Raw genomic sequence first — 10626 nt, forward strand, 5'->3', positions numbered from 1 at the left:
TCGAGAGTAATGATTATGTCAAAAATAAAATCTATTTTTAGATTCAGCGCGGTGCGCTATTAAACGTGGAGGTTTCTGGGGGAATTCGTCAATGGTAAACATGCATACTGTCTGCTAGACATGGCAATATTTGCTATTCATCTTTGATTCTTTCTACAGTGATTAGATTGACACATGCGCGATAAAATTTCTATTATTGGTCTTCAGAGGTTAATATTTTCTTTGAAAACTCGGTTGCATGAAAATCACCGAATCGCCAAATGAAGTTTTTTTTGACTGGGAATTCGATGAATGTGAGAAAATATTTTGAAGTACTTTCTATTGAAACTTGCAGAGAAACTTCTCCTGTTCAGACATATTTCTGCAATCATTTTTGTGTATAAATTTGCTCCCCTAAAATAATATTTTCACATTATGACTGCAAGACTGCATCACGGATATAGAGGAAGTCGCTTAAGCTTAACAATAGATTTATTACAGTTGGTTTTTTTAGAGTGTAGTCTTCAAACAGGCTTAGCATAAATACATTTTGGCAGGGGATGATTTTCTATCTCGTCACGCTATTTTGTAAGAACCAATAATTTTGGCAGGGGCTCGGCTTTTACTTCGAAGGGGGTGATTCAAATTTCAGTCATTTATTTACCAACCCAAAGGTACAGGGATTTTAATCGAAGTCACAAAAGTTTAAAAATTCTACTTGTATTCTATAGGAGAGAATTTCAAAAGATGAAAACAAGCATATTAATTTCTATTCAAGTTTTTTTTCTGTTCATCGACCATTGTTCGAGTTCACCATATTTTTTCCTCAATCATCATCATGCAGCTCCAGAAAATAACTTCACAGAAATATACGATGGATCTTGTAGTTCTTGGACAGTCATTCCACCAAGTAAACTAGTTGCAGGTTATCCGAAAATGTGCTCTTTAGAGACGCCTAGCATTATAGTTCCCAAAGGAATTGATGAGGCGAAATCAATTTTGAGTTTATTCAAAATATCTGTTGGGAAATGCACCTTGGTTGATGGGAAGTGTCGTGAACAACTGGAATTTGATGTTGTCATTACTTTTAAAGATAACAAGGAAAAGTTCATACAACGTGCTCTAATGCCAAACTGGACTGTCACAGAATCAAGAGATTTTAAAACTGATTCCACAAAGCAGATAATCAGAACCATAAATTTACCAAAAAATCAACGGAAGATTACCAGTATCAAATTGACTATAAACTCAAAAAACTTTATAGGTAGTATTTTACAAGTTTCACTTTGGACAAATGCTTGTTTACAAACGATCGCTAGCCATGCGGTATTTCCGTATTCTGTTACACCCGGATATACAAACGGAACATGTGTCGAGAATGCGGTATCATTGTTACCATATTTGAAAGGTGATTGTACTTCAACTGGTTATCAATCATTCTTGGGAATCTGTCTTTGTGGTACTGGATATATGTCATCCGGTGATCAATGTATAGGTAAGAAAATTTAAAGATAAGTCCTTTCTTTTCAAAAGAAACAACAGGAGTTAAGAGTAGACTATTTTGAGGACATTTTATATGGTACACTCCCTTCTCATCATCGTCCCCAGTGCTTTCTTTTCAAAAGAAAATACAGCAAATAAAGTAGAACTTTTTTGAGGGCGTTTTATTTACGCCAATGGTTCCATATGGTACTCCCTTTTCACAGACCCGGTGGGACCTACTCCCACTGGAAGACTTGGCCAAAATATCGGTCAAGTACCAATTTTTTTCCCCACTGAAAATAATCAAATAAACAAATCCTCATTGCAGAATATTGTACTATTCTTTTCATCCCACTGAATATTCTAACTTAAAAACAATGGAATTGAAATCCTTAGCCATAAAAACATAGAAATATCTATCCCCAATAAGTTTCAGTCTATGGTTTTTACCCCGACTGGCAAGAAAATTCTTACGGGGTCTATGAGAAGGAGCTGTTGGTAATAGATTTATTAAAAGAAAACTTCCTAGCAAAGCTTAGGACGACTATATTGTGAAAGTGCCATAATTTCATAGCAATATTATCCTCACAGTATAATACTCTATGCGAGTTTAAACGCCAAACATTGTCAAAAATCATTTACTTCTGTTTTTCAGCTTGTCCATCCAACTACTTCAAAACGAGTTTTGGGTATGGCAATTGTACAAAATGTGGTATGAACTCATACCGATTAGAGAATAGCACATCACAAAATTGCCAATGTAAAGAAGGATTTGTCCGTTACTCCAACGAAACGTCTGAATTTTCAAAACCTTGTCATGACCGGAACAAGATAGGTAAAAATTATCCATAACCCTATCACCAAGGATTTATTATACACTGGATGTACAAGTAAGAGATTTTTGCCGATTTCTCGTGTACTATAGCTATGTCCGCAGTAATGATATTATTGTTCACTCTCCTTCCCTCATTAAATGATTTTTCGATACATTTTTATTGCATTTTTTATCACAAATCACTCATCCAATTCCCAAAAGAGACTTAAAACTTTCCTGTGAGAGTCAGATTCTTCCACTTAATTGTTAATTATAAGTTGTTATGACGTTTCAAGTTGTGAAAAAGATACAAAAGACGTGTTGTGTATAAGAAATTTAATGTTGACACCAGAAATTTTCAAACTTCAACCTAAAAACAACCACCTTGCCACCACGTGCCTCCAAAAAATTTTCATACTACAGTGGAACCAAGACACTCAAGTCTTATGTATGTTAATTTCAGCTCTTCTGGGGACAGTCTTGGAAAGATATTTCCAATTGAAAATTTCGTGTCACTATAAGCATTTTGTCTGAATTTCTTGTCTAATGATGTTTTTCTCACATTAGATTTCACAAATGTATCCAGCTTGAAATGCTAGCCTTACTTTCAAACTTTTTTTCTAAAAATGTGCGAAAAGAAAGAGCTAGAGAACTTTTTAAAAATAAGAATGATAAATATTTTTAGAAATCAGACATCTTCGAGCCGCCATGACAGTTGTCCTTTGCGGACAAAGCTAGAACATCAATTGTTTTCTGAAACAATGATAAAATACAATGATCGCTCTCCATCGTTTTATGAGTTGTTTATCCAGTGTATAATAAATCTTTGCTATAACACAAAAGCCACAATCGGGCTCTTGTTGAAGCGTCCTGCTTTATTTACAAAGTACATGGTAATGACTTAAGGGCGCTTGACGTCACTCGACTATAGAATTATAAAGCCCAAAGGGCTAGATGTCGTATTTTGACTGAAAAAAGTGCCTACCTAAATCATGTGACATTACAACAGAATTTCAGCGCTTGACCAATCAGAAGCTTCGCAGATTTTCGAAAACTTTGGCAACTATATTTCTTGCGATGTTCACTTTTATTATTTTGCCTACGATGTCTTAAAGTACGACATCTAGCCCTGCGGGCTTTATAAATCTATGCACTCGACCCTGGTTTAATCGAGGTCTAATTCGATTCTCATTTCGTATAGCTTTAAAGACAAACATTGATTCCTTTCGTGTTTTAAATATTGGACTGAGGAGGAAGAAACTTCGGTCAGGAGTTCAGCTTTTTTGGAATTTTCATCTTAGGAATAACTTCTGTAGGGACTGAAGGGATAGCTTCTGGTATCAAAATGCGTCTTTCATTGTTGATAATCCGTTTTATTTTTTTCCCTAGATTGTCCGAAAGATTCCTTCAAAATCAACAGTACCATTGATGCTTGTTTAAAATGTGGTGCCAACTCGTTCAGAATATCGACTGATTATCCTCAAAATTGCCGATGTCGTCCAGGTTTTATTAGATACAAAAATGAAACTAAAATGTACGAAAAGGCTTGCCATGATTTGAAAGTTTTCGGTAAGTAACAAAGCTCTGGACCTGTTGTTGAAAAATTACAAACATTTGCCTGAAATGGAAGTTACCCGCATGCTTTAAGTATTACGTTGTTTTAGATTCTTTCTGATTCACTGTCCTTTTACATAAGGTTCCTTTTCCCGCACTAAAATTTACTGACTTTTCCGAGATTTGTTCACTAATTTTCTCGGGATAGCCGGCATGAGATTAGAAAAGGTTTTTTCTAAAGGTATGGGAAATCCTGTGTTTCTAACTTTCCAAAGCTCATTTTTCAACTACACGAAATCATGGTCTTTTTCCGCAAGAAAAGTAGCAGAGAATCATAGTACAGGAATGGGTATCTTATACAAAACGACGGTAACTCGGGTTTTTTGTCCATGATTTTATGCAAAACGACAGTAATGAGGAGCGAATCTCGTTTTAAAGGATACTTTAAAGGATTAATCATAAAAACATTGTATTTCACAGGTAAATGTGCAAATGAAAAGATTGTAATGGCAGTTGATGAAGTTTATCATTTTATATCCATTGATATCAATGAAAAACTAAATTTTTCCTGCATCTATGGTCAAACAGACGAAGCTAAAAAGCTCAATAAAACAACAGTATTGTTTCGGAGATGTTTGTTCTCAGACCTGTCCTATAGCGCGGAATGGCAACCACTAGATCTATCAACTTGCAGACGAAACACCAAAGGGAAAACGCTGGAAAATGTCGATGTCGTAAGTTCTTCTTTTTAGCCTTCTTTATGAACCAGTATGGTTTTACTGCCGATTGTTACTATTTTTCAAAGATTATAAAACTTCTACACTTGTGACCGACAATGGATAATTCTTTTCACCCCTTTCTCAAATTAAAATCGCACACTCAGATTGTTCTCCATTGGATTTTGTTAGCTTGAATTCTCAAAACTCCAATAAGGGGTTATTGAGTCTATACGTCATTGACAAGTTTATCTTTTGTCTTTCAGAATGATATTGATAACAAAACTGTTAACGAATTTTCGAAACAGATCAGTAACTTGACGTCCAATACTTCACTGGTAAACAACGAGCAAGCCGTTCAAAATTTAACCAAAGTCCTTGAGAAAATTGTTGATATTCAAAACACTAGCATTGAGGTAATGTTTTTGCTACCCATCTTGGAAAAAGTAGTAAGTAAACCTACGACCGCGAGCGAAAGCTCTTCTCCCGATAGTAATCTACCAGAAGGTAGAGGGGAGGGCGCTACAATTTTCTCCCTGGATTACTCTACTTACCATTCATTCAAATATTGAGCATCAAGCAGAGAGAAATTAAAAGCCATCTCGAGATCTCTTGATTGACCCGGCCAGGGATTGAGCGCCCACGATATTGCGCACCGTAGCCGAATGCTCTACCTTTGCACTTATTCCCTAAATTATTCCAATAACCCGTTACCCTCCTTTCTCATAACTATCATGTACAATTTTGTAATAAGTACGGAATCTTCTGTATGACCCGGCTACAGATTAAACCCACGACCTTGCACACCACAGTCGAATGTCCTACTTTTCCACTATACCATATACTTAAAATTGCATATGCTTTACATACAACTATTCACTCCATATTACAGGTCAAAGAAAACGTTTTGAAGATTCTGGACAACATCATACCAATCAACGAATCCATCATTCCAAATGAAAACAAAAATCAACTTCTTAGTTTTGTTGACAAAATCACTGAAAACATTCAACAACCTTCGTTCAATTATTCCGGTCAAAATCTCGCTGTCTCGATCCAAACGCGGAACAGGTCACAAGCAACAAATATAAAAAGTTTTGAAGACAATGATCAAATTAAGATTCAGTTTGGAAATTCACCTAAAAATGCTGAAATAAGCATTAACACCACAGCGTCGATATACCTTCCTCAATCTACATATGAAAACTCACAAAATGATCTTCAAATCATATCAACAGCTTACAAGAAAGATACCTTTTTCAGTAACGCTATAGAAGAAGAGAAAACAGGAGAGGATTGGGAAGTCGGGAGCTTTATAATGTCAGCATCAGTTAAGGGGCAAGTCGTTGAGGGATTGACAACACCAGTAAACATGACGTTTAAAGTGAATGGAACCAAGTATGATTTGCCAAAAGCCAAATGTGTTTTCTGGGATATAGGTAAGTCACGGAGATTGTGATATCACAAAAAAAAATTATATTTTAATCATTCTCTTAATATTCCCAGCCACCTGTCTTTTTCCTAAATTGATAAAGACAAAACCTTCTTTAAATGTGTAGAAAAACTAATACCATAGTCATTGTAAAAACACTGGTCTGGAAGGCTTTTGTCGCTTTTTATTGTTAAAAGATGGAGCTTACGGTACCAAAATCGATTTATTTTGCAAACTTTTTGATCATGTGATTGGAAAATAGACCAATCCCAATTGAGGAGATTTTGGTAATGTGATCAAAAAGTATGCAAATCACAACTTGCCTTTTGTTTGCAACAAAAAGAAAATGAACAAAAAGCTAAAACAATACATTGCCAGACCGGGGTTTTTTATAATGACTATATGGTAATACCAAGTTTATGCATGTGTGTTTTTTCTGCGACGGAGAAGGTAAGGCTCTAATTTGTCTACATCCTGACTGACTGAGGACGACGGTAAATCAGTACTTTCACCGTTCTCGACTTTGCAGGTTTTTCCGAATCGCTTCAGTCACTTTACCGTCCTCCAAAGTGCAAATACATAAACTTGCTAAGAATTTACAGGCCTTGTAGTAATTTATATAAAATTCTTTACTTCCATAGACGGTAACTATTGGTCAACTCGTGGTTGCAAAACCCTGGTGAATTCGAAAAATGAGGTCACATGTGAATGCAATCATTTGACAAATTTCGCCATTCTTTTCAATGTTTATCAAGTAGATGAAGATGTGTTGAAATCGCAAGAACTTTTGAATTATGTCAGTTTGATTGGATGTATTTTGTCAACGGGGTGTTTGGCTGCCACGCTATTTGCTTTCTCTTGTGCACGGTAAGATTTTCAAAAAAACTTTACTTTTTAAAACATTCGCTGCCAATTACGAGTGGTAGAGCTGTCAGGATGCTTCAAAATGACCACAACGCTTTTGATACAAAAACTTTTGCTTTCTTTAATTGCATTTTTGGAATTAATGTGAAATTCTGCGTCGAATGCTACAATATGAAGGCATATGAAAAAACTCAGGCCATATAGGAGCCTCTGAGAGTCCAACAGATTTTAATGAAATTCCAAAGAGGTCATATTTTTACTTTCTGAAAAGGGCTTAACACTAAACATGTTAAGTCCCTGGAAATTTTCTTCACTTATTCAGCCTTTAGAATTAAGAATAGCTGAGCTTCAGCCAAAATTAATTGGTTCTTAAGAGAGTTTTAATATTTTCAAAATAAAAAAATTATCGTTACTTATCCTCGGTTTTAATATTAGAGGACCTTGTAATTTTGCACCCAGCCAGAGCCACTTGCAAACACTTTTTACCAAAAAGTAAAAATTTAGGGATCGCGTTCAAGTTTTTTAATCGTTTCTGCTCATCATCTGCTCATCTTTTCAGCCACAAGCATACGAGACGTAAAACCGCTCAACTCATTATCATCAATTTCTGTATCGCACTTACTCTTCTCCTGATCGCTTTCATGTTGACCACAAAGATAACCATAACTTCAGGTGTTCTTTGTCATACAATGTCCGGTGTCCTACATTTCCTGCTGCTAGCTACCTTCTCCTGGACAGCAACTCAAGCGTCTTTCTTGTACAAGAAAACTGTCCGCGCGACAAGAAATTTTAAAGGAGAAGACAGGAGGACATTTTACATCAGTTTCTGTCTAGCTTGGGGTGAGTTTTTTTATCTTAATTTAGTCAGATACTTTTAGCCTGGAGTCGTTTATAATCCGTGCAATGAAAATAATATGGGTGTTTTAAGATAAAACGATATTTGTTACAGGGTAATTAATTAATTAATTATCAGTTTGCATAAACTTCAATCTATGTCCCTATAACTATTTTTTTATTAGTCGTGCGTCTATGCTAGACTATTTCTACTGTACAAGGGAGCCACCTAACGCTAATAATTAATTCCCCTGAATTTATATCCACTTACCCCCATTAACCCTTCTTTTTTGCTGAACATTTAGATCAAGTATATCATTCTCATGATATTGGTTAGACCCGGCTGGAGATTGACCCAACAGAGGCTCAATCATAATGCTACAGTCGCTTATGCAACTGTGCCTTAAGCTTACTTGCAAGTTATAAGTTGCATAGCAAAGACATGTATAGTTTCATTTTTCTTTTCACAATAGGTTTACCGATAGTCGTTTCAGGCGTAACTTCGAACTTTACTAGCGCACAGTTCGTTGAACCTGTCACACATTCGTAAGTCTATTTTCCAGACTTAAAATCAATTTATTTTCTACTTTGGTAAAATATTTGTTTTGGTGTAAAAAAATAAAGTGCCTTAATTGATCGTTTTTATTTATGATGTTTTTAATTAAATTCTCTTTCATCACCAAATAACGTTTTGGTATAATAAATGTTTTGTATTTCCATCTCTTCCAACATACACTTCAATTTTGGGTTTGAATATTAGACAAAAAATTCTTTGGCATTGTTAGGAAATTCCGGGGGAAATTCTTGGTCTTAGCTTTTTTTTAGAGCGAGGGATACTTTTGATGTTAATAGAAGCAAAGGGTTTCATAGACGATGTTATCGTCCGGTACAGTGATAGTAAAGGCGGGAAAATATAGAGGTATGGCGGTATACGAAAAAAAAAATCGGTGGGAGAGTTTCGAAGACTGACACACTATACCGACTGTAAACTCTTTTTGGCAAAAAACTCGTTTGTGAATTTTTTTCGGCTTCGGGCTTATTTCAATTTACGTTCTGAAATGTAAAACGTGAAATTTCAACTAAACAGTAGCTTCACCTGAACAAAGTTATCGTCTGTGAATTTTCATTGGCTAGTGAGAAAAGATTTGATGCCGGAGGTTGACGCATTAATTACACCCCCTTCTCAAAGATCTACTGGGACCCCTTCTCATTGAAAGAATTGGCCAAAATATCGTCCCCAGTGAAAAATTATACTGTAATTTTTGTCCCTACTGAAAATAATCAGATAAGCAAATCATCACTGCAAAATGTTGTGCTTTTTTTTCCGTCCCCACTGAATTTTCTGGCTCGGAAACAATGGAATTCAGATCCCCAGCCATGAAAAAACATAGGAATAGCAATCCCAATCGAGTTTTGGTCCGTTTTATACCCCCACTGGTTCAAAAAATACCACTGGGTCTGTGAGAAGGGGTTGCAGCTCATGGTTGTGAAAACGTGACGGGATTGATGAATTATACGACAACTCCCGTTTTCGAGTTTGCTTTTTTAGGCGAAACTCGTCCGGAACTCGTCGAATACAATAGAATAGTCTAGCCTATCCTAAACTATAAATTCCTCCCGACTCTCTCTTAGATGCATCATGAAAGGTGATATTTTCATTTATTCGACGATCATCCCAATCGCATGTATCATTTTGTTCAACCTCATTGTTTTCATAATGGTCATGCGCAAAGTTCATGGTCATTTCAAAACACGTGCTTCCTTTCAACAAAACGAAGACAAGCAGATGTGGAAAAGAGCGAAGGCTACAATGGCGTGTATGGTTCTATTAGGATTGACCTGGAGTTTCGGATTCATGGCTGTTGGTGATTTACGTGCTCCTTTACAATGGCTGTTTTGTATCACGAACACTTTACAAGGCGTTTTTGTTTTTGTTTTCTACGTTCTTCTCAATGATGAAGTGCGAAAAGCTTGGAATTCAAATTGGACTGAAAGCTCATTTACATCAACTTTGGTATCACGTGCTACTAATATTCGAAAGTTGGTAGCAGAAAACGGATTAACGTTAGTTTCTTTCGCGACTAAAAGTCCGTCACCGAAACCAAAGCATAAAACAACAACTGAAACATGATGTAAAAAAGTAGACCAAATGGTAAACACTGGATAGATCTCTATGCTGAGCTAATCTTGATCCCGGTATTATTTCTGGGCTTAAAAACAAAGTTTGCACACAGACTGTTGTGCTCTGATTGGTTTATAACAGACATTAGAATCCGATTGGATGGAGTAACTTAACGGAAACAGATGGTTGAAAACATGTTTTTCTTCGCCATCCATACAGGCAGCACTCTTCCACTTGGCATAAAGGCCCCCATAAAGGGCAAAAATATTTAAGTTCCACCTTTCATAATAACGATACTGACAATAGAGCAACACCATTTATATACTTTCTGTAAACCCGCTTCTTCATCTCCTATTATACCGGTTTTTCGAGTAAACTTAGTTGCTATCGATACAGCATTGGGATTTCAAAAATACATTTACTGGAGAACCTGAACAGAGCTCCGCGTGTAACCACTTTTATATGTTGAATGGTTTGAGGCGATGCGTTTGTGTGATTGTATCACATTCCAATATAGAACTTATCAATAGCTTTGCTAAGAAGTACCTTGCCATTTTAAAAATAGTGAAAATTTGTGAATAGCGAAAGATAAACTTTAAAAGTATCAAAAAATGATGTTTTCACTTTCGACCCTTGGACCCTTACCGGGACAAATTATTGGGGCATCTTATTGGGACAAATTTAACCAATTTTGACCAAATTTTGATCTTTCAGGGGGTAAAAAGTTCAAATTTTCCTATTTCTCCGACCCTTAGTGGGACTGAAATTTGATTTTCTGATTTTTCCGACCAACTTTGGAGATCCAAAAGAAGTACCCTTAAAGGGCAGC

At 36.0% G+C, this 10626-nt stretch overlaps 1 protein-coding gene across 1 annotated transcript; it reads left to right on the forward strand.

Annotated features, from left to right (window-relative positions):
- The first annotated feature begins 575 nt into the window (after window positions 1-575).
- Window positions 576-10425, forward strand: LOC136797864 (adhesion G protein-coupled receptor L4-like). Its single transcript, XM_067054446.1, has 10 exons — window positions 576-1474; window positions 2117-2296; window positions 3665-3844; window positions 4310-4563; window positions 4812-4961; window positions 5438-5984; window positions 6619-6844; window positions 7401-7681; window positions 8149-8221; window positions 9308-10425. The coding sequence occupies exons 1-10, from the start codon at window positions 727-729 to the stop codon at window positions 9804-9806; spliced, it is 3138 nt and encodes a 1045-aa protein (XP_066910547.1). The 5' UTR covers window positions 576-726; the 3' UTR covers window positions 9807-10425.
- The last annotated feature ends 201 nt before the right edge of the window (window positions 10426-10626 follow it).

The sequence above is a fragment of the Clytia hemisphaerica genome, unplaced genomic scaffold (assembly GCF_902728285.1).
Source record: "Clytia hemisphaerica strain Z4C2 unplaced genomic scaffold, Clytia hemisphaerica genome assembly, whole genome shotgun sequence".
Taxonomy (NCBI): domain Eukaryota; kingdom Metazoa; phylum Cnidaria; class Hydrozoa; order Leptothecata; family Clytiidae; genus Clytia; species Clytia hemisphaerica.

Bases quoted from the DNA above. Each gene is read 5' to 3' on its own strand.
- LOC136797864 (XM_067054446.1), top strand. From the start codon at position 727: ATGAAAACAAGCATATTAATTTCTATTCAAGTTTTTTTTCTGTTCATC. The intron at 5,985-6,618 runs GTAAGTCACGGA...TTACTTCCATAG, and splicing joins ATGTGTTTTCTGGGATATAG to ACGGTAACTATTGGTCAACT. The intron at 7,682-8,148 runs GTGAGTTTTTTT...TTTTCACAATAG, and splicing joins CAGTTTCTGTCTAGCTTGGG to GTTTACCGATAGTCGTTTCA.